General features: G+C 38.5%; 1 protein-coding gene across 3 annotated transcripts; it reads right to left on the minus strand.

Moving 5' to 3' along the window:
- Positions 1-595: 595 nt before the first annotated feature.
- LOC145446344 (uncharacterized) lies at positions 596-24,463 on the minus strand. Of its 3 annotated transcripts, XM_080324609.1 has the most exons (20): positions 24,325-24,463; positions 21,979-22,089; positions 20,314-20,376; positions 18,773-18,884; positions 18,608-18,714; positions 15,983-16,058; positions 12,950-13,075; positions 12,432-12,509; positions 11,386-11,523; positions 7,736-8,839; positions 6,664-6,695; positions 6,131-6,218; positions 4,803-4,922; positions 4,557-4,616; positions 3,951-4,145; positions 3,481-3,573; positions 3,318-3,425; positions 2,082-2,132; positions 1,944-2,019; positions 596-1,215 (listed from the first exon to the last, which is right to left on the minus strand). In XM_080324609.1, the coding sequence occupies exons 1-20, from the start codon at positions 24,414-24,416 to the stop codon at positions 1,184-1,186; spliced, it is 2,862 nt and encodes a 953-aa protein (XP_080180735.1). In that variant the 5' UTR covers positions 24,417-24,463; the 3' UTR covers positions 596-1,183. The 3 variants fall into 3 exon arrangements, with proteins under 3 accessions (XP_080180735.1, XP_080180737.1, XP_080180736.1); XM_080324611.1 differs by lacking the exon at positions 7,736-8,839; XM_080324610.1 differs by lacking the exon at positions 4,557-4,616.
- Positions 24,464-25,535: the final 1,072 nt, after the last annotated feature.

The raw sequence follows: 25,535 nt of genomic DNA on the forward strand, positions 1-25,535 counted from the left end.
AAGACAATTTTTCAAAATTTTCAGACTTGCAATACTGGAGTCAAATACTGACAAATTGGTAAGTTTTTCCCAATTTTTCTGGCTCAAGTCCCGAAAACCCCCATTGGAATGACGTATGGTAAGGTAACCGTGCTATACATTCAAGTGTCAGCCGAAAATGTTCGGGTACATTTCAATATACTATTCAATTGTACATAGTTTCGTAACTGCAAGAAGCCCTTCATATTTCTAAGCGTTGATTTCGGGGATAAGGGCAAGTTTTGGGGTTTTGAAACCAGATGCGAAATTGACGCATGCCGATGTGCCGTTTTTCGTTGTGTAACATGCTCATATCTCGGGTATCCTTTTAAACGAGAAATAAAGATAAGTCAAGCTCAATAAGTAATAATAGTTAGGGGGCCACTGCTACATTGGTTGCTAGCATATGCATAATTGCTGCAGATTTCCCAGTTACTCAGATCAGCTGCTGCGCCATAGGCCTTGCGAAGACTGGCCTCATCACCAAATGAACTTTTTCTATACTTGTCTAGATCTCAGACCTATACCCTTGCTTTAACCGTTTGTATTTCACGTCGCTTTCACGCTGGCCAGACCATAAGGCTTGAAATCATAATTTAATACAACATTTACAATCAATTTTTAATAATCTGGTAAGATGTTCGGAAATACAGCTTGATTAATGGAAGCAACACTAGCCGGTACAGAAATGCGAGCGGATGCAAAAATATGTTAGTTCAATACACGGTTAGAGAAATGATGGAATGAATAATACCATATAGAAAAAGGAGTGACTATAAGTGTTTTTGATCAAAATTATGAAATCAGTAATTTGGAACAGCTACAGAATGGCAAGGTCACTTGATTGGTCCAGGACGTAAGACATTCGATCACGCATATCTCCCTGTCACATATATATACAGTATACACACAAACACAATATTCACCAACCGGGACATAAAAGTTCGCAAGTTTGCCCAGTAAGAAATGTGCGATTGAATATTGAATGATCAAGTAGAAAAGGCAATATAAAACTACACGAGTATATAGCGTGGTATAGAATTTCTGCAGCCGTTTGGTAACAGGGAATGTACCAATCGTAAGTTGGTCTTCATTTCATCTTTCAATCATGCCACACGGGTGACGTTTTCATAATACTTGGGACTCGTACATTGAGTATTCGTGTTCACGCCTCGTCGGAATCAAGATCTGATTCTCCTGTAAAATAGGATTTCAAAAACTGATAAAGCTCTTGGCGAAATTCAACCCGTGCATCAGATTTAAAATCTTTTGACAAGAACAGGGCGAAGTACTTAGCGCTGGTGCTCAATTAGAAGTAGAAGTAATGTCATAAATTTAAACAAGTACATTTAGTTACAAGTAGATGTCGTAATTTTGTAGACACACCGATACTCATGCAAGTTAAAGTGAAAAATGAAGGTTTGAAAACAACTGAAGTACAGTTGGTGGAGGGGTCGCATACTCAAGCCCAAACCGAAGTACTCTAAAACCGTAAACGTTCGAGCAAGCAGTCCAAGTTGGCCAATTTTACTCGAGTACCCCAAAAAAGGAGGATTCACTAATCCAATTGTTAGGTTGCCTAAAAAAACGCTGCACACCAAATTTGGCTCAATTCCAAATTTCAGAAGTCGACGCCATGCCAATGAAAATTTTTGAATGTATATACAAAATTATTTTTTCAAATTTTACCATACACCCCATGTAATTGTCATTTTTTGTCTCGAGTAATTTTTCAACAACCTTAGTGATCACCTCTGCTTTCGACACAATCAAGTACTAATCTCACGGCAGAGCCAATGTTGGCTGTGACACGAGAGCAACTAACCCAGAGACTTGAAACACTTTAATCCGAGAAGCACTGAGCTAGTAATTTTGTTTAATATCAAAATCATGGTAGACCTAAGAAGAAAACGGCAAAATCATACTTTGATTTGTGTCGGACGTGCTGCTGACGCTTTTCCGTGCCGTTTCACGGCTCGCGGCGCCTGAACTTGGCTCGGTCTGACAAAAATTATCGGTGAAATTAGTTTGAAACAAAATACTAGCAAATCGGGCTAAAATACCTTGGACTCGTACAGGTTTTTTCTCGCGGATACGACGTCGGAAGTTAAATGCTAAAAACAAAAAATTAATCAAGAGATGATCGTAAAACATCAGTTACTACCATAGCGGGTGAAATTAGGTCTCGCATAAAAAATATTTGAAAAATTACATTGCCGCTCTATGTTTTGTGCTTCAATTTTAGTGACCTTTTTTTTTGTAAGAAGTCATGTTTCATAGAAGTGCGTAGTGTAAACTTGGTTTGTCTGCACCTTCTCTATGTCATACATGCCCATAGACACGTAGCATACTACAGTAAAAATGTATTTTTTGCATTGTATATAACAGGGTTGCAATGACTCAAGTCACGATTTTCTGATGACTCGACTTGACTCGAGTCATTTTCTCAAAATACGGAAATGACTCGACTCAACTCGAGTCGATCTGTGTATTAACTAGACTTGGACTTGAGTCATTGCGCATGACTCGAACCAAGTCATATGACTCGAGACTCGGACGGCCAAGACCGACATTTCATTGTAATTTCAAAGAATAGTAAAGTAACCACACTATTGGGATTTCGTCTATTGGTACTGGTACTTGAAAATGCAACCAGAAACTACTAAAAGTGAGGAAAATTAGAATATTATAAATGCGAACCATTCGCTAGCACGAAACGTAGTTATAAAAAGTGGGTTTAACAAGACTTTAACTGGAAACTGGGCAGTCAAATCAATGACTTGGACTCGGACTTGACTTGGACTCGAGTCAAAACGATATAAGTGAGATTGACTTGTGACTCGAAGCCTTGTGACTTGGTTACAACCCTGTTGTATAATTATAATAAATAAATGTGTAAAATAATAAACTTATATTAGGGCCGCGGTTGAGTTATCAACGAATTCTATAAGCGCTCTCTTAGCCCTGATTATTCGAAATTTCATGCTGGAGAAAACATTTTGTGACTTGATTGTTGATACACAGTGTTCTTTCCGATTCTCTACTAGTTGCTGACGATTACCCCTGACCAGTGTCAGCCGATAATTTTCGGGTTCATTTCAATATCAATGTATTATTCAATTCTCTAAACTCTATGGCAAAACGTCATTGAAACGCTAGGTATACAAAAATTAGTATTTCTGCTCAAAAAACTGGTCAAAAAAGTTTGGGAACCGTTGTTCTAGCGTACGGAAACCAAGTCCATCTTAAAACTTTACAACCAAATTTCGACCCACTACCGCAAAGACAACAAAACCCACATTGCTTTCGGGTCTGGTTTTTCGCACGGATCGAGACGACTTTTCCTGGGCTTTCGTCTCCCATTTCGATCGTCTGTCGCTAACGTCGGTCGCCACGACGCCCGTTTCCTGCGTAAAATTTCGGTTTTTATACTCCAAATCGAATCGTAAGACAGAATCCCACCTTGTATTTGGGCTTGCTGTCGGCCGTCTTCAATTCGCCCTTTTCCCACTTGTTTAGCCGTGAAGAAACGCCAACGGCTATCACCGGCTTGTCCTAAAGAATTTAATTACGAGAATTACAAAATTTTGGTCGTTTTAGCGGACGTTTTCAAAAGCGCAGGATGCATATTCGCGACTAATGCAAACGACCAGCGGCACTGGAAATAAGTAGAACCTTTGAAAGCATATTCAGATACCTTGAAACAAGAGCTATTTTACACGGTTCCCACGACAGCTCAACTTATTAACGGTGATGCTAAATATCCCAAACTGCTTTGTACTTTTCGAAACGAAAATGGTGAGAAGTATTTTAGCCGAAAAACTGTTTGCAGAAGTAGAGGCGGTAGAAAATTATAGAAACTCGAGCAAGTATTTGAGTACTCTGTAAATATAGAAGTACTTCGGTATTGAACACAACAAAACACGACTCACTTCCGGTTTGGAAGCTTTATCGGTCGGTTCGGAAGTGGCTTTCAGCCACAAATTCTTGCGGCTGGCCAAATCGGCGCCCCGGGGAGGTCCGCCGGCCCGCGCGGGCTTCTTCTCGGCGGAACCCGTCACTGCCCCGGTCTCCCACATGTTTTTGCGGCTCGACACGCCCTTGCTCTGTTTGACCACCGCCGTGTCCTAAACGGTTGAAAATATTGTATTATACAACTAGAAAATTTTCAACTTTTCCAAAATTACTGAATTCGCAAAAAAATGGACATTTAATTACATTCCGAATTACAATGAAATACAACAAATATCAGGTTCAGTTCATATAAAATCAAGAGTTGATTATCATAAGCACGAAAATGGCAAATATGGAAAATACCACTTTTGAACAAAATTCAGCCGCGACCGTATCATGACTTGAATTCAGACGCGGCACGATGTTAATTCAGGATTTGAATCTCAAAATCCAGAACTGGATTTAAAATATCAAATTCGTTCATCCGTGTTCTCTGGTGAGAAGATGAAGGAAAGACTGTCAAGAAATTGTTACTTTAAAAAAATATATTAGTAAAAATAACTCTGTATTTTTGCAAAACTCACACTCATGTCAGACACGATTGAATCATGGGGTGGAATGATCCCTTCGCTATCCAAGGGTAGCTACGAATAGAGGAAGTTAACAAACGCATTGAAGGTGATATGCAGTAAAGGAGAATTTCCAAGACATCTAAAAACTACTTCAAGCGGACGCGGAAAGTAAAATTCTGAGAAGTACCAAAGTAGCTTAAAAAATATGTTTTTTCTGTATTTACAAGCTTGAATTCACCCGATCGAGCTATCACGTACCACATTTTTCTTTGCACTTTTCCCTCCTGCCGTGGCCACCTTTCCGGTTTCCCACATGTTCAACCTGCTCACCAAGTCGCCCGACGCGGGCTTTGCGGCTACAGATTTTTTGCCAGATTCCTAAAAATATAGAACAAAAATTCGGTCAGCGTAAGTACATAAGTTTTACAATTGAATATGGTCGATCGAAGGATAGCATCACTACAAGAAGCATATGTTGGACAGACTTTCATAAACTACCAATTCAGTTAGTAGTTCTAGCTCTAGTTGCACATTTTGAAAAAACATTTAGCAGGGTTGTTACGACTCAAGCCATTTTATCAAATGCGTAAAATGACTCGACTCGAGTCAAGTTTTGTATCCACTCAAGTCATTGTGCACGACTCGAACCAAGTCATTTGACTCGAGACTAGTAATAATCGTAATACAAGTTTCCTCACGATTGGTATTTCGTCTATCGGTCCTGATACTTGAAAAATCGGGCCGAAAACTATTAAGAATGAGAAAAATAATTTATTTTGAATGCGAGCCATTCTATATTACTCGGGCAGAGTTGAAAAAAGTGGACATAACGACTTGGACTCGAGTCAAAACACTACGACTCGGACTCAACCGTCTACTAGCCGACTTGGACTCGGATTTGACTCGTTGGTGAATTGAAAATGACTCGACTTGACTCGAGTCAAAACAATAAATGTGAGATTGACGTGTGACTCGGAACATTGTGACTTGGTTACAACCATGACATTTAGTTTCCGAACAACTATAAAAACATGTGTCACCATTTCAAGTGAATCATGATATATGTGTCTGCTGTGTGATGTTCTTGTATATATTTCTAGCTCAGAGTCAGGCTACTAACAGTGGCGTAGCCAGGGAGTGGGATTGGGGGGTCAAAATCCCGTCCCTTTGAAATGCCAAAAAGCTTACGATAAAATATAAATTATTGAGTTGCTTCGGAATTGGCTCTAGTCAGTTAGTTACCGTAGTTAGTTGCTGATCCTCAAAATTCTAGAAAAGTAGTTCTAGTTTTAGTTGCGCATTTTAAAAATCCAGCAGCTTGTACAGGGATGTATGTAGTTCACTAATGCCTTTCGAAGAGATTCTTGGAGGAAAGGAACTTCAATATACAATTGGATAATAATACCGCGATATTGAAATAAACCCGAATATTTTGGGTAGACACTACGTCTCGTAGAGATATCAACAGCCTTCGTAACGTGAAATGATAAGCCAAGTAGCGTCTGTCTTAGAGAAGAATCACCGGATGCTTGTTAGCTACGAAGAGGTCAGACGTTGTTACCAAGAAAGATCCAGTGTCATCTTACCTTACGGCTGGCTCGTGATTGGTAATTCTTCAAACGATCATCGATGCTGCTAACCGGAGGAGGCTTTTCAGTACGATTGGATTTCGGCCTGGAAGGAAGTGCCACAAACGAAATGTTATATGGCGTGTGAGGCTATTGCAACGTCAGTATTTCATAACATTTCTCAAAATGCAAACATATTATTGATCTCCAGTAGAGCCCAGCCGATTTTGATTTTTGTGCCGGATGGATAACGCCGGTGTATTAGGCCGGTGATAAGAAGATATGGCATATAGCCTAAGGCACATTTTTTTCACCTGAAGCTATAACAAGTATATCAATATTCCTAGTTTGGCAGATACTGATATTTCTTTCAGAGCGAGATATTGACTCAATATTATCGACAAATCGAGAGTCGGTCGGGTCCTAGTCAATACTTATTCTTAGTAGTAACATTTATGAATTTTACTCAAGAGTATGACAAACACCTAGTACAGCGGTATATACTTATACATTCTAGCACCTTTGTAACATAATATCTTAAATAGACTCACGTTTCAGAGAGCTTTTCATTTAAATCTTTGACCTGAAAAAGGAAATATAAATATAGCGATATCACTTTTTATTATAACGACCCTATTTCCATTATCAAATTACATAAGTTTCGGGAGATACCATCAAAGTCATAGCAACACACGATACTCAAACCAACACAAATGTGACAAGAAAACCTGACTGTAACCAATACTGACTAGTTACTAGAGCGGTTCAAAAATAAGTTCCTTTACCGGATTCCGAGGATAAACTGACGAAATTATTAGGTTGGTTAAAAAAAACTCTGTACACCAAATTTGATTAGAATTACAGTCGCAAAGTTTTTTTTTTCAAATTAGAGTCGAATTATAATTATAGCTAAAAAGTTATTTTCAAACTCGATCAAAAGTAGAATTAAAGCTATACGTTTTTTTCATTCTTATAGCAAATGTCTCTGTGGCAAGCTTAGCTCGTTTCGCACTACACAGCTCTCCTGTAACCTTTACAGGAAAACCAGAAATTAGGTAAGAATTAAAATGAGAGCCTAGAAACATTTCACAAATTAGTCTAATCAGACGGCTAGAATTATCTAGTTGCCCAAGTCTGCCTCGTAAAGAATGGTGCGTTTCCTAGTATTTCAAGACACAAACTGACAAAATGTGAATACAGCATATGCATATAGTTTGTGTGCATAGAACAAAAGCCCACTAACATCTGCACATTCTAAATTTGAAGTGACGGTATCACAATGATGATAGTACAACTAAAAATCCCGAATATTATACAAATATTTTCATCTTGCTTGTCAAAAACACCTTCAGAGTTTGTTAATTGATGCATATGGTGAGACCCACAGAGAATAGGCCTAGTAAGCGAACAAGGAAAGAAAGAGTCAAGTACAGTCACCACGCCATGCAATCAATAGAAGAATCACCAGAGAACATCCTCAAAGTAACCAAAACGCACAAGACAACAGACCTAAAAACCTGCACGTCAAAATAAGTTAGCCGTTATCACCTGATCCTGCATCTTAACGACATAACATATACGATCGCATAGTATATTCTACATAACACATGTGCACAAACAAACCGTCGTATTTCGTGATTTCTCATTTCTTCTGGCACGCGTACGTACGCCCGGTTCTTTAGCTGTGCCGGTTTTTGCCAGCAAAGACTCCGCTGATGGCTTTGAGGGCAAATCCGGCTTGCCAGATCTGGGTTTAGGTTTTTCGAGACTGTTCACTATCGTTTCACTTGGTTTTTCATTACTCGACGAATTCACAACAGGAGTATCGACCACAGCATTTGGCTGTCTCCCAACCTCCTTATCAATCGATAATTCATTTCCAAGGACAGATACAGCAGTTGACTGGCCAGTTGATTGTTTATCGCTTGCATCTGAGACTTTAACATCATCTTGTACTGCATCCAAGCCTGGCTTTTGATATCTCGACGAATATCTGGAGGATCGTTTATTGCTTGTAGTAGAGACTTTAATATCATCTTTTATTGCATCCACATCTGGCTTTGCAGATTCTGATGGCTGGCTGGAGGATTTTTTATCGCACGCATCTGACACTTTGATCTCATCTTGTATGGCATCCAAGTCTGGCTTTTGAGATCTCGATGAATATTTGGAGGATTGTTTGCTTCTGGTGGAGACATTACTATCATCTTTTATTGCATCCACATCAGGCTTTGCAGATTTTGATGGCTGGATGGAGGATTGATCTGACACTTTAACCTCGTCTTGTATAGAATCCAAGTCTGGCTTCGGAGATTTAGATAAATACTTTGATCTCGCGTTTTCCAATCGTTTCATGCTATCTTTTCGGACGGGAGGCGTTGGAGAGTTCGACCCTGATCGTGGCAGTAAAGCGTCAGAGCTTCCGTGTGACACTCTACTTTTGGGGACATCCAAATCTGCCTTTTTAGACGGCGAAAATCCGATTTTATTCCTCGAAATCGCACTTTTCGGCGACCTTTTCGGACTGTCGTCTGTGTTATCAAGAAATTCCTTTAATTTACGGGGGCCGGCCGACTTATGCTCTTCCAAATCGGACAAAAAACTGTACAAATCGCTAGCTTGCTCTTCCATGGCCCGCAATGATCTTCTAGATCGTTTTGATTCGCGAGACGACTTTTCAGCGGAAAGCGTAGATGCTGCATCGCCTTTTTGGGCTTTATCCGGGCTCTGGAAATATGTTTCATTGCCTCAGTATTGCGTTGTTTCCAAGAAACAAAAAGCTTCTGCCGTCAGGCCGTTGCGTGATGCCAAAATGTCAGAGAGTTACGTCCGATGGTTACTTAGCGATGATGTTAATATTTTGTCAAATAGGCCAAGCCCAAAGAAACCGCACAAAACATCGTCTACAAATTCAGAAGGAACACAAAACTTTTGCAGAGGCAGCGTCACTGATGTCACAATGGCGGACCTATCCAGTGAATATTTGAATAATATATTCATGTTGACAAAAACCCGAAAATTTCCGGCTGACACTCATCAGGGGTAATCATCACTAACTAGTAGAGAATTGGATATGCAATTGAATGGTAAGCGCTCTCTATTTGAAATTTCATGCTGGTGACGTCGTATTTTGTGATACGATTGTTGATATACAATGTTCTTTCCAATTCTTTACTAGTTGCTGACCCACGGGTTCATTTAATATGAATATACTATTCAATAACAGAGAATTGGAAAGTAAATTGTACATTAGCAGTAGTTTCACCAAACATGACGTCACCGGCATCAAAATTGCAATAATCGAGTATCGAGGTGAACAGATGGCTTAATATGACATATTCAAGAGGAGCATGTGCCTTCGGACCAGAGATCAAACTGACCAGAAATTTTTACACTGACACACCTAAAAAATTCTGCCAAGACTCAGTCACTTGCTCGCCATCGATGCGGCCTCAAAATTAACCCAAACAGAAGAGAACGAAACAGACCTTCAGTCAAGAATAGAAATACTTCAAACCTTGACTCAGATTCCAACTGTAGGCTTGAAATATTTTCAAACAAAGTCACTAGTATTATCCTCCGATATTTCGCAGATGAGACAAAGAGAAGACGCATTAGCAGTTAGTCACAGTGCAGGCATGATATGACGCATGATTCATGAAAACATATCACAAGAAACCACGTAAGTAGTCAGTTAATGTCTGCCGCAAATTCGCAGCCAGGTTTCCTCATTATGCATTTCACGATGTACTATGATGTAATACACACACACATACCCCACATAAACTCCACATCACCGAATGGCATGAATATTCCATGATACCAGAACTGTTGGAAGTTATCCTAATATTACTGGTTATGCTACCAGACATATGTCCTTTATACGATATATTAGCAAGATGTGTAAATACCAAGCTTACAATTTGTAGACAATTTTCAGACCTTACCAAAATTATATGCGATTCCTAAATTAGTGCGGTACAAGATTGAATAGTATCGTAAAATTTACAGAAATTATTAAAGCAGATCGCAGCACGCTAATAAAGTTATGAATTCGCTTATCTGGATAGATATTAATGTAATCCACGTATAGAGATTATGAAACATTGGATTTCAAAATTCATACAAAACAAAACAGAAACCAATGTCTCAAAGACCAGAAGAGTAATTGAAGAGCTTCTTGGAGCTGCAGAACTTCAGTGTACAAGTGATAATGTATTCATATTGAAATAAACTAACAGTTGCTGACGATTACCCCTGACGAGTGTCAGCCGAAAATATTCGGGTTCATTTCAATATGAATATGCTATCCAATTGTATATAGAAGAGTGATCGCGCAGTAGAAAATGAACGCCCGAGATCAATAAGGCAAATCAAGGTGTCAAGCCAAAGTCGAACTGAATCTGATTGATATCGTCTGACTGTACTGACGTAAGTGAATACTTTGACGCAAGTGCATTCTCTAACTAAAGCTGCCTGGTACAAACTCTAATTTAGCACGAGATCGCATTTCCTTCGCAAGAATCCCAGCATCGTTAAATGACTCAAGTTCAAGACACAACCAAATGAAAGTGATGATTCCAACAATCGAATGGACAAACAGAAATCATGCATACATTTCCACGGCCATCCCAGTAAACATTGGCCGCACTGAATCACACATGAGCTCCATCAACGCAAAGTTTACAAGCTAGTTTCAAAGCGTATCGGTAAAATAACATGCTTTTTAAGCAAAACAACGTCACAAATCTGACAAATGAATCACAGATGATTTAAACGTTTCCCCGTGCAACGATAATATCAACAGGAATCTTGCAATATGCTGGAAATGAGCAGTCTAAACTAGAGCCCAGCCGATTATAATTGCCGATAATATCGATTCAAAATGACGCCTTGAATGAAATATTGGTATCAGCCGTTGGAGGCTTAAAAAATATTGGCAATTTTCGTCACAGTATGGTAGCAGGCAGTCATAGAGCTATAATCTGCGATTGCCAGGCTGGGGAGATTGATACATTTCTTATCGCTTACATGTGTCCAGATGCACCCTTTCTAGTACAAATGGCTGCAAAGCTGTTCAAATTAATGATCTGAAGTTTTGGCAATGATTCTTAAGGTAGATGCCATATCTTTTGACAACGGCTGATTACATCTGGGGTTATCAGTGAAGGCGCTGGTATCGACTCAAAAATCCAATATCGGTCAGGTCCTAGTCTAAACTAGCCCATATTACCATAGTTCGAATGGTTAAAAAAGCCGTGCATTTCGCCTACCTTCATCAGTATCGGAGCAGCGGTGTGGCCTTTCGGCGCCAATTCGGTTTTCTCTGTTTCCTTCTTCAGCTCCTTCTTCTTGGCCTCGTTTTCGGCCATTCTCCTGGCTCTTTCTTGCCTCTCGGCTTCTAATTTTGCCTGCGAAACAAGCCGGTCACATCATCACACAAACAGGCGCGTTACAAGACTGGTAGTCACTCTGCGTGCTGCTAATAAAAATTTGTTTTCGATAACATGTAGGCGGGATCCGGAATCTTACACTAAACACAATCCACGTCAGGAGTCATAGTGTGCAAATTAGATCAAAACAAGCTGGTTATCTTTTGCACATAATACAGTAAACGATTGAATAATCGAGCAATATACTAATGTTGAACCCAAGTATTTTCGGCAGAGCTAATCGTCACATCAGCAACTAGTTGAAAAAAAAACCATTGTAACACGATTTTATTCTACCGTATATTGAGGCATATCAAAGAGTTTCTTCACATTACCGTACAGAATTGAGTTTGATAATACAGAGTCAGATACATAATTAGTGAAGTGTGTCTCCTGCGGGGTTGTAAGAAGTCCCAAGGTTCCGAGTCACAACTCAATTTTACTTTTTACAGTTTTGACTCGAGTCAAGTCCGGGTCATAGGGCTCGAGTCCGAGTCAAAGTGTTTTCTGTTCAATATTGAGTTCAAGTCAATTTCAACTAACTTCTGTAAAACTAATGAGTCATAATATCGAAGGCCTCAGATTCAAAATATAGGGCAACTCAGTTTTCTCACTCTAAACATGTTTATTCAAACAGATAAAATACAGTTTCTGGGCCTATTTTTAAATTATCAGTCCTGATATAGGAGAATTGAATAAGTCAAATCCCTTGGTCGAGTCACGTGCAATGACTCGAGTATAAGTCGAGTCAATACACAAAATGACTCGAGTCGAGTCATTTTCCAATTTCAAGAAAACCACTCCATTTACTACAAACTCGGACATGTCCATAAATAAACGAATATTAAAATACTTTTAACGGCAGAAAACAGACGCGATCATCATACCTCGTATTCTTCTTTTCTCTTCCTTTCCGCCTCTTTCTCCTGCTCCTCCAGCTCGAGCCGTTTCCTCTCCCTTTCTCTCTGAAATAAAGATAAAAAATGTTCAAATCTACCTGCTCACGTTAGTATTTCGTGCCTAGAAGTTGAATATACTGAATATCTATGTATTTGCGATCCGATACCAATACATAAAATAATGTAATGATGAAATTTGAACTCTCACATAACTTCATTATACATTTTTTACACAATATTGCATTAAACTGCAAGGCAATTCAACAGAGAACAGGATATTTTGTGACAGGTGACTGTGACAATATCGTGCATTTTACAATATCAGTTGCCAACCAGGGGGGGGGGCATTTGACCAGAAGTTAGTAACTCATCATGTTGCAGAAGTTTTGAACAAATGCAATGAAGCCATCCCCATCTTAAAATGACTCAAAATGGATGGTATGTATATAGAAATTCAGAAGTTCAGAAAAGGTTACTACATCATAACCACTCCTTCATTCCTTTACCTTTCTTTCAGAAATTATATCCGATGACGATTTCACCGGCTCGGGCTCAGGTTCAGGCTCAGGTTCATGCTCAGGTTCAGGTTCAGAATCTTCGACTGGTTCCTCTTCGTGGTAGTCTTGTTGGTCCTACAAAATAAGCGTGAATATGACTACCGGGGAACCAGGGCAGAACAACAAATGTCACAGCATTGGCACAAGGTTCAGTTAAATAAGTATGGTAGAAAATATACCTAATCATACTTGATGTGATGGAGAACTTGCTATATCTTCTTTGTGGTAGCATAAAAGGTACATATTCAACTTTCCATATCTTTGATACTATTGCTGAGCCAGAATGCGACCAATTCAGACAATTGTTTGTTGATAGGCCTATGCGATGTTCTTTTCAATTCTCTCCTAGTTGCTGATGATTACTCCTTACGAGTGTCAGCCGAAAATATCCTGGTTTATTTCAATATGCATATAATGTATATTAGGGCTCTTCAAAAATGACTTTTTTTCTCAAATCGTACTGGCTATTTGATAAAATCGGAGCCCTAATGTATATCTGACGTCAAGATAACATGATCACAAGTCACTTAAGTGACATCACCGACAATGCAAATCGTGCGGTATATGATTTTTAAAAGAAGAACCGCAGACTGTACGTTCGCGTAGTAGCGCAAAATTATCAATCCTGGCGTTCGAGACTTCCACATAGATCACATGACACACTACACAACATGCGTTCATAATTCATGATAAATTTGACATTTTCAGGAAACGCTACAACTGGTCGGATGGCTACATTACTTCTCGTGATCAACAAGTCACAGGCCACAGCCCCGATGAGTCATCGATATATCACATCGTTCACTCGCAATACATAATTTAATAAATGGTGTCTACAACTTCAAATTATCGTAATACAACAGAAATCTAGAGGAATATCCATATGAAGAGCACATTTAACAGTCATTTGACCTCCGCTTCCTAGTATACAGTAGGGTTGTTCAAATATAACATTTTTCTCAGATTGCCGTGGCTATCAGCTAAAAGTGTTAGGATGGGTAAAAAAACGTTGCACACCATATTTGACTCAATTCCGACTGGTAGAAGTGAAGCTATCAGAGCTGGAAAAATTCGAATTTTCCATAAAAAATAGAAAATAAATTTCCGAATTTCACTTGTCTAACCCATGGAATTGTCAAGCGGTCTAGTAAAACGATACACAGCAAATTTGGATCAATTCCTACCGGTAGAAGACAAGTTATTGGAGCTGAAAATTGTAGATTCGTAAAAATAGTATTAACTTGGGTAATCCAAGAAATATTAACAAAAAACTAGAATAACTACACTTCCACGCGCTGGGATAGAGTCAAATTTGTTTTGCACAGTCTTTGTAGACAACTGAACAATTTTATGGGTTAGTCGGTAAAATTTGAAAACTAAAAATTTTATTTTAATAAATTCCAAATTTTCAAACTATAACAGCTCCACTTCTACTAGAATGACCCAAATTTGGTATGCAACGTATTTTTAACCAAACCGACGCAAAAAATCTCAATAAGTTACTTTTGTACAGCCTTACCATACAATGTAAGTTATGTCAACACTTATAAAATAAATTCTCCGCAACACATACTGTAATCATGTCACACACCCTTGAATAAATGCGATAAACCCATCATGTCTTATAGTTCTTGGACGTTTGCAAGTTTTACGATGATAAATGTATGCTTTGAAACAGGTAAAGTACCTTTCTGGGGACCAATTATATATCACATTATTATGCGGCAATTAGATTATTGGGTCTTTTTTCCGACCATACCTATTTCATGGGACTTTGTGACAATGCTGTGGGGATTGATCGAGACTTCGCAGATATGTCATTTCCTCAAACATGTGTAGCTTTGTAGTACACGTTTAGTATGCTGCTATACAACCAATCGGGGTTTACAGACTTTCAAGGCGGAAAACAGTATCGAAACTATATTTTTCGTTCATAAATCAAATCTTAGTGGCAAGGAGTGTATTATTTCAGTACTCGAAAAAATTCATCACTCACTACTCGAATCGTTAGAATTAATATTCGATTCAGATTCGAGTACCAGATTCATTGTGCCCAGCCCTAATCAACAATAGTAGACAATGAAAACCAAATCACCGTACACAATCAGTAAGGACGCACTTGCACAATATGCCAACAATCTCAGCAATGCGACACGCAATCAACTAACCAACAGTATCCTGCGCACGAAAAGAGCTCACTCCCAGAATTCTAAAACTTGGGCGCAGTGTATTTCCACCACCACAGTTTTAGCGTCGATAAAAGTTCTCCTCGATATTGATTCGGAACACTGCCGATGTTAATGTATTTGCGCAGCAGTTCGCCGTGAAGTTTGACTAGCAAATATTTACTTAGATGCTAACAGGCTTCCAACGACCGACTCCCCAATATAAATCAATTCCTGCATCCCGCAAGATTTGTAAAACAAGACACAAGGCTAAATCTTGTTGATTCAACAACGATAGCCTTAGTAACCCTGTTGATTGCTTATCAGTTCATATATTCAGTCATTACAGGCATTTATAACCAGACTTTTACAAATTTAGTGAGTTGTCAGTCAACCAACTACTGTTTTTTAGTAGTTCTAGTTCTAATCGCACATCAATAAAAATAATCACCAGCCGAACATCTAGAAAACAAGTGCCGTTTGGCGTGAATCATGACACCGGTGTTCTGTTGTGTGATGTTCCTGACGCCATTGCTAGCTCAGAGCCATCACTACTACCAGTGGAGTAGCCTTGGGATGGATTTTGGGGATTGAAACCCTGATTCCGATGTAAGAAAAATGATTCAGTTGCTTTGGAAATTGAATCTACAGTAGTTAGTTGTGTTTTAGTTAGCTATTACATATTATTAAAGGCTGTTAGCTGTATTTCTAGTGACAAGTTTCGAAAAGCACCATTGCATAACAGTGGGTCAGTGGCAATCACAAGTTAAATCGGTTACTAAAAGATGACTTCAAATCAAACTCATAATATTATAACCTCTGCTATTTCATCCTCCTGCTCGACTTCCTCCTCTTCTTGCTGTTCTGGCGTGTGCGAAACTTCAACAACTTCACTGGAAATGAAAATATATCATTAGCTGGTTACACTAGGGCTGCCAAATTAGTCACTGCCGTTAATAGAAGCACGCAAGCTAATCAAGTACATACGCGAAGGTGTTTTCAAGCGCCGCAAATGGATGCTGCATCGCATTTCACCGGCTTACAAGTATGCATACTTGTGCATTAGGGTTGTTCAAAACTAACTTTTTTATGATTCCGGAGATTCACTGATTGCATTGTTGGGTTGCCTAAAAAACGTTGGACACCAAATTCGGCTCGATTCCAACAAGTAGAGGCCGCCGCAAAGTCAATTCAAATTTTTGGATTTAAATTCAAATTGTTTTTTCTTCAGATTTCACTGTCAACCCCATGAAATTGTTGAGTGGTCTACAAAAACGATGCAAAGCAAATTTGACACGATTCCAACCCGTAGAAGCGAAGTTATTTGAGTTTTCATTCATAATTCTGGGATCACTCGCCAGCAATGCTATTTTTGCAGATTCAAAACCTGCAACTGCAATAACTCCACTTCTACTGGTTGGAAGTAGGCAAAAACTGTTATGCATCGTTCTTTTAGGAGACTTAATAATTTCATGGGGTTGACAGTAAAATTCGAAGAAAAAAAATTAATTTATTATTAATAAATTCAAAATTTTCAAACTACTGTGCTTTCGGCAACCTAATTTGATCAGTGAATCCCCGGAACTCGGAAAAAAAGTTAGTTTTGAACAACCCTAATGCAGAGCCACAATATTCTATGGCAGGGGTGTCAAAGTCAAATTGCGTCGCGGGCCGGATTCAAATGACTGAAATTCCATATACCCTTGTTTTTTGCTTGAATACTCAATTATCAAGCCTACACAATAATATATTGCATTGTCACGGATCATAGGGTTCTACTCTAGCAACACCTTTATTAGCGAACAATGAAATCACCAAAATTAAGTATATGGCTGGTTACAAACCGTAATATAAACTGCGAAAAGAGTAGCTTTAAGGACGATATACCTCATCTGTAGGCGTTATGAGAAATACGAGGGATATATTGATGCTGGTTCATTATTATTATATCGCGATTCTGGTTTCTCCGTATGCAGAGGTACTGTTAAGTCATAAGCGAAATTGGGAGTGCGTCCACAGATATTTGACTTATATTTTTGTGTAACAATTATATTCTCCATGTAACCTGCAAATGCCGGTTTCCCAATATGGCGGTTTCACTGCTGTGAATAACTACTTTTGGGTCCATTTTCCGTAAAACTCGGAATGGAGAATGCATTTTTTTGCCCTCTCGGAATTGGAATGACTGCTTTTCCTTGCTGATGGTGACTAGAGTGAAACCACAACACCACTGTCGGATGCTCATAATGCGACCTATGAACAATTGAACATATACTCGACATTTGCTATCTCGAAGGATAATGTGATGATGATATTTTGTACAAAAAATCTCGACATATGTACGAAATGTGCCGGATAATACCGCCATTTTTCAAAATAGCTTCGCGAGCCGGATGAAATGGTCTGACGGGCCGTATGTTTGACGCCCCTGTTCTATAGTGTTTATTATAGTAAGAACGATGTTACTGCAGTCAGTTCCATGAGCTCGCAAACACTTACAGGCAGAGTTCAACAACTAGCCATTTTTCCACTTTTTCAACTTAAATTCAAATCAAATTATAGCTACTCAGTTTTATCCAAATTACTAATTGGAAATTGAATAGAATTTAGAATGAGCAAGAACTACAACAAAATCAAGTTTGACTTGAATATCAGATCACAGTTCGCTCCAACAAGCAAGATCATGGCAATCGCCAAGCTTGGCTTGTTTCGCAACACACAGTTCTCGTGCAGCATTTTCATGGAAACCATAAACCAGTAAATTAGATTAAACTAGTGGTTCTCAACCTTTTTAACCTTGCGCACCGGTAAAACTTCTAAAAAAATGTTGCGATCCGGTGAGCCTTCAAAAATCAAAATTAATCCAAAATTCAATTACAATACGACTCAATGTAATATTGGAAACTTCATTCTGCGCTGTCTTTTTAATATAAGATATTTGTATGTGGTTAAATTGAGGTTTCCGCAAGTCCTGTTAGACACCACAAAGTCGATTATGATAATTCGGTATCGTTTGAAAGAAATACGACTTTGCTGTTTTCTATAACCTCTATTATACTGCCAAGCGACGGTTGATCTCACTGGCAGAACGTTCGATTAAAAGTCTCCATAGCTTTCACATGAAACTAGTCCGAAACGAGTTGCTACTCTTAAATAGTTTTGTAGAAAACGTGCCATTATGACATTAAGCCGAAAATACACAATACAGGCTTACTCTCTCTATCACACTAAGCAGAAAAATAAATTTCTAACTTGAAAATAAATTTAAAACTTGATGTTTTACGATTAGATTACTGCAACTTTGAAGGCATGTCACAAAATGCATCAACGGGAGAGGATTATCCGAATCCGCGAGGTCGCGTTTGCGGCTGTGATCAAACTATTAACCAAATTATGTTGCACCACGCACACTTCAAATTTGTTTTTCTTAAGTGGAGCTTACTCTTCGTCAATGTCGCTGCTCTCAGGTTCCTCGTCTTGTCGTTGTTGTGGCTCTTCTACTTCTTCTGGTTCCGGTTCCATTTCTGCCTCCACTTCCGGCTCCTCTTCCTGCACCAGGACGCAAAAATCAGCATCTCTCATTTTCGTAAATTTTGCTATGTCTCACCTGAGCCGGTTCTTCCTCAGGTTCGTCAGCTTGAGAACTCTCAGATTTCTCTTCCACTACCTCCTCGTCTGGAGGTTTTGTCTCCTCTTCTTCGTCCTCTTCCCTTTGACGCCTGAAAGATGTATATCACAGACTCTTGGAGGTACAGAACTTCTACATACAATTGAATAATATATTTATATTGAAAACCGGACATTTCAGGCTGACACTCATCATGAGTAATCGTCAATAACTAGTAGAAAATTCAAAAAGAATTTTGATTATCACACGAATCCATGAGGTCATATTCTGCAGCTCCCAACCTGGTTTTAGACTTCGGAAGAACGCCAATTGAAGCATATTGAAATGCTGAAATTGATTCAAGTTTCAAATTATTGTTGCTGTTTCAAAATAAGCTACTTTCCTGTACCCAACAACACTATTCCTCGCTAGCTGAAATGGCTACAGCGTTCCATCAAGGGAGAATAAGCTGATATGAATTGCCCAGACACTCCCAAGACCGAGACGCCTAGAAAACGGCTTAGATCCACAAGATCACGCTTTACGACGAGATAGTCTTTCAGCTAGTAACATGTCTCGTTAGCCCCAATATCAATTTCTTAGTCACCGAAAATAGTTGTCAGGTATCGTGCGCTGCTCATAGTTCAAATAAAATGAAATTGATGACCATAATATTTTTAAATGTAGTTGTATTTCTTTAATAAAATATTTCTTCTTTTGTGGTAACTATGCCCGTTGCCTATGTTAGAGAACACGACATTGCACTCAGATGCGACCCACGGCCTCTATGAAATTTGAAAAGTGTCCCGCGACCCGTTCTATGAAATTTGAAAAGTGTCCCGCGACCCGTTTTAAGTTTGTGACCCCTGATATAAAGAAATGCACGGCCATTGGGAAGTATTACTGACCACTACATTCACAAACCTAAACTGCTTCTCAATTAGTCCGATGGCCAAGCTATTGGTGTTAAGTAAATACAAGAAAGACAATCACACCAAAGTACCAAACACAATCAATAATGTGCAACTTAGACTTGAGAATTGTCCGCTGTATGCAGACTTGACAACTAGAAGAGTTTCAGCCTTTCCAAATCAGATTCAAAATTAGAATTACAAAATTAGAATTACAACTACAAAGTTTTTTTTTCAAATTGGAGCAGAATTACAATCACAGCTATACAGTTATTTCCAAATTATATGAAAAGCAAAATTATAGCTACACAATTTTTGAAAATTAGATTAAAATTAGAATTACTGAATTCGCGAAAACTTGGATACTTAATCAAGATTTGTAAATATCAAATCATAGCTCATAAGCACAAGAATATCAAATGCCTGTACAGCAAGCTTGGCTCGTTTCGCACTAGGCTATGCAGCTCTTCTGTGGCATTTACGGGAAAATCAGAAATTGGATTATAATAAAAATTAGAGCATAGAAACATTTTACAAATTAGATTATCAGCATTTCACTCCAACTAATTTTCCAAGTATGGTTGTATGAAAAACAGGTAAATACAATAGGAAATAAAATACAAATCAAACCTTCTCTCTTCTCGTAATCGTTCTCTCTCAGCTCTAGCCTCCTCTTCCTCTTTCAGTTGATTTCTAAAAGAAAACTCTTAGTTAGCAAAAATTCGTCCACAAGAGATAGTGCTCCCACGAAGATTCATTCATGACGATTCATTTGTAACAAGCGAAACAATTGAGTTGGACATACACAATGTAACGCGTAACTCACAAAAGGCTTTATGCGTCAGCACAACAATCGAGCACCGATGATTTCAATTATTCAAATAGAATAAAAATAAAATAGGTATTTAATCTTCTACTGCACCAAAGAATATCTTAGCGATATCTTTTTAATCGTAATTCATATTAAGCAGAAGATAAGAAAATTGATTACTTCCACGTAAATTCCGGTTTATTTCAATATGAATATAATATAATATATAAAGTAAGATAATTATTACTTTGCAAGTAGACGTTAAATAAGGTGTGAAAGAAACCAAGATCTTATTAATATGAATATCGTAATTCAACTGTAACTCCAAGAAACTCTTTAGCTACATAAATTCTTAATAGAAAGCATGTAGCCTACTGAACAGTTCATCCAGTGGATTAACTTGGATCATTCTTAATAGAATTTCAGTCAAAGACATTAAAACAATTACATTTGCACAAAAAAACGGAGTTAAGTAAGCAGAAAATCCCGTAATCAGATTTAATTCTATAACAGACCATGTTCCCTACTGATACTTCACATGGGTCAAAGAAATAACACCCATATCTTTTAGGAAGCGATTCAAACCAGATTAATTGGTTTCAGATTATTCACATCATTGGTACTGTGATGTATTTAAGTAATCTCTCAATCAATATTCAATATCGAGGTCATGCAATGGATAGGACACTGGGCAAATTATAGTAAATATAACAGACTTAACTACCAATTTAGGTAGTTGACGGTCAACTAACTATTGTTTTTCGAGTAGTTATAGATCTAGCTGCGGATTTTGAAAAGTATGTAGTTCTAGTTGCAGAGCCAAGAAAATATTTGTTGCATAACAACTGGAAAACATGTGCCATTGTGTAGTGTAAATCGTGATATCGATGATCGGTTGTGTGATGTTCTTGCAGCCATTGCTAGGTCAGAGTCATCGCTATTAACAGAGGCGTAGGCAGGGGGTGGGTCTCGAATCAAAATCCCTCCCATTTCAGACTTGTACTGATGCTCATATGGAAAACCGATCTGATTCCGATGCAATAAAAATTTACGAGTTGCTTAGTGATTGAATCAAGTTAGTTGTGTTTTATTTGGTTAAAGTAGTTTGTTAAGTAATTTGACGCAATTCCAGTACGTAGAAGCGAAGTTATTTGTGTTTTTAAATAATAATTCTGGGATTACTCACCGTCCAGGCTACTTTTGCAAATCCAAAATTTTTGACAGCGATAACTTAACTTTTAGACAACTTGACAATTTCATGGGGGTTGACATTGAAATTTGATTTTTTTTTTAGATTTTTATAATAAATTCAAAATTTCCGAACTCCTGTGCATTCACATCACATCTATCAGTTGGCATCGAGCCCAATTTGGCTTGCACTCGTTGTTTTTAGGCAACACAACAGTTATTTTTGAACGACCCTATAATGTACATCGTACAGGTCTGAAATAGCCAGTATACATTCACGATGGCAAGTAACTTACTCCAACTCTTCTCTCTCTTTTCTTCTTCTCTCCTCTCGTTCTTTCCTCCGACGTGCCCTTTCTTGTTCAAAAGAATCGTCGTTTTGTGCCGTATCGGAGCCCTTCGTAACCCTACACGAAAAATGTAATATTTGCATCAAAAAAATTTAATAATGGGCCCACGAATTGAAAGAACGAGATATCTAGTTTTCAGTAGGGCTGGGCAAAATCGTAGACCAGATTGATTCAAATCTGAATAAAGTAAAAGACTTGTAGTTAAGTATTATAGCATCACCCATCACAACGTTACAACAATATGAAGTCGAAATTTCAAAGTTGTACCTTTTATGCGACCACAAAGAATATAATACCGGTTCTACATTGAAAATTATTTGGTATTTTTTCGACCACACCTATTTCATCGCACTTTGTGACAATGTGCGTCCGTCGATCATTACTTTACAGCTATGTCATTTCCACTAAAGTGCGTCTGTACTACATGTTTCGTATGCTGCAATACCACAAATCGAGGTTTACAGCCTTGCATTGAAAATAGTCTAGAAACTATAGTTCTCGTAGGTAAATGAACTCTCAGTGACAAGGAGTGTATCATTTCAGTGCTTGAAAAACATCATCTCGATTCAGATTTGAGTACTCGATTCATTGTGCTCAGCCCCAATATTCAGTAGACTTTAGATGACAACAAAACAGCCAAGCTGCTTAAAATCGAATATCGGCTTAGCAAGACACGTACAATCATACATGCACCTTTTTAAAGATAAACAATAACATGCTCCATTCAAGAGCTGTGTCCAGTGCCGTAGTTGAAAAGGATATAAATTAGTCATATGTTTTACAAGTTTTTGTTATAATTTCTAAAATAGACACACTGTGCAGCATGATATCTGCAGCTTACTTGCTATTTAATAAGCAATGGAGCGGAAGTGATAACGCTTATCAGAAACGGATTGAGAATCCTTCGATGCACAATCTTGATATCTTATCAAAGTCATCAACATAGCCTACATGACAATGTAATTTATAGTTTGAAGCAATGCCGTACAGCATACATTCAAAACTAGTAATTACCTCTGCGACATTCCTATACCGAAGCTCAGATGGCCTCAGGCGGGCCGAGTCTCATCTACAAACGCAGGTCGAATCGCAAAATCCCGTATAAGGAGCAAAAAAATACATTGGCCAAGGCAGATAATTTGCAATTCCTTCACAGAAATTATATTAAAAGCATCTGTCTCATTTCTAGTGCTATTCTTTTACAGCAGTAGGAAATCTCAACCCCGTAATTACTGTGAAACACTTGTCTAGTAGCTTGTGTCGTGAAGAAAAGTGGCAGAAACAGCTACGCCTCAGTACAGGTGTTAATTATTGAGGCGGTGCGACATGCCCGAGTTCAGTTTCACATAACTCTTCACAATATCATACCTTTCAAGGGTATGGGTATTTTGTGAAGTATTCTTAGATATGATTCTTTCTCGAATTTACAGAAATCAATATGGTACATCAAATATTTACAAAAACAAAGTATGTATTCATGAGCAGGACACAAGTCATGCAAGAAGAATTTATTGTAAACACTAATCCCATCTTGGGCAGAAATACCACCAGTAGGCTATATATCGTCACTGTGGAATCAAAGTCTATTTTGATAAATTAACTTGATGTAAGATGTAACGTTTTCATTTACTTTCGGCCTTCGTTACCTTTGAAACAATGTGATAAACATAAACATGGTTAAGAAATCACTGAAAAAATAATTTTACAGAAGTTTGAAACATGGAACTCAAAATTTGATAATAGACATAAGCTACTTTTATTCTACCGTGACGAAATACAGATGAAACAGTATTTATACTATGAATTCTGATGATAAAAATCACAAATTATCCCACGTAAAGAGGTGGGCTATAGCTACTTGATGTAGCCCCGACTGGAATTTTGGTACGTTTTTCCTAATATAACAGGTGAGCAGCGATGATTCTCCAAGTTAAAGAGTTAAAGTAAGTAAGGAGCTCGCAGGGAATAATGTGAATATAGGACACGGATTCCATACAGGGATGTAGCTAATGCAATATTCTCTGGTAATTAGCATATTTGGTTGATTTCTTGATTAAAGGTTAATCCATACTCCCGGATTGGGATCGCGGTGCGTTTAGCGTAATATATTTGGTGTGCCGAGACGGTTCTCAGCGTCACACCTGTGTGTACTGGTATAGTCAATAGAATCTTTGGTGTGCATGAAACAGCGATTCCATATTGGCCATACTCCGAACAAAAATGAGCAGAATAGTTCGAGAGAACTACCGGGAAGTAAAAGACTACACAGAATACTAACAAAATTTCACATACCGATCAGCCTCTGCAAGTAATTCTTGACGTTTTTTGCGCCGTAATTCACGTCTCTGCTCCCATGATAAGGTATCGTCAATAACATCAGTCATTTTACTATACCTATGTTAGACTTGCCTAATGAAGCACTGTAAACGGCTAAATAAAGAATACCATCATCTTGTTATGTTCTTTGTTAAGAAATGATACATCGTTTTTGATCACCAATATGCATCAGAAATTCAAGGTGTAAAGTCTCAATTACCAGGAAGTGTGCGTCACTGACGTTAGCTGCGATTTGTATAAAGTACGACGTTGTAGCATATTTCTATGCACCGCAAGTTCGAAATCCCAAGTGCGACCACATATACTCCAACTCGTAACAGCCTGCCAACTAGGGCCTATATTCAACAATATCAATGAGTTCAATCTGCACTCATATTCAACGCTGGCTGCAAAGAAACATTCACTGATTAACACGCTGCAGTAGTCTGACTACTGTACTAATCGTCTAATATCCTTTGGTTTTCAATGCTTTTCAATGATATGATACATCTCCGGAAGTAGGCCTATACCTATGATTATCCGATTGAGACATGCGTCTGCTGCTGCTTGCTCGATTTAAATGGATCGTGCCATAATCCATAACTTATTGCAAATATTTGCAAGCCCTATCAAAACACACCAATGTTTGGACCAACGCTAAACAACGTTGCGAACGCGCGACGCCCACTCGCCGGTCGCGTAGCAGGGAAGGAATGTGTTCCATTTTAGGCATCGCAGACGAAGGAGAAAAAAGCAGCTGAAATCAATGGTGCATAGACTTATCGGTTTAAAAATACGCGACAACACGGATTTACCTCGAAACACGTACCGACGTTGACGGCACCACGACTTGCTTTGCTATTCGGGTTATCTCGCTTGTCATAAATAAAAGTAGATGCAAAGCCATCGTTCACCAAGGTAGTGTGGTGTCGAGAGGCTCGCGGAATGAATGATAACGGCACTTGACGCTATTACGGACGTAGTTATGCGAAGCATACTTCATTACGGTTGTATTATGTACTCGACTGATGCTTCTATGTTTCATGACGGCCTACCATTCATTTAGTGAACCCATCGATTACTTTCAAACCTACCCAATCATACAACGGCTAAACTACTGTCGCGATGAGACACAATAGGCAGTAGGCACATGCTTGGTCCTCGTATGATTACGTCATATCACTGGT

This window comes from Botryllus schlosseri, chromosome 9 (assembly GCF_051294905.1).
Source record: "Botryllus schlosseri isolate E-star chromosome 9, Bs_hap1, whole genome shotgun sequence".
In the NCBI taxonomy this organism is placed as follows: Eukaryota; Metazoa; Chordata; class Ascidiacea; order Stolidobranchia; family Styelidae; genus Botryllus; species Botryllus schlosseri.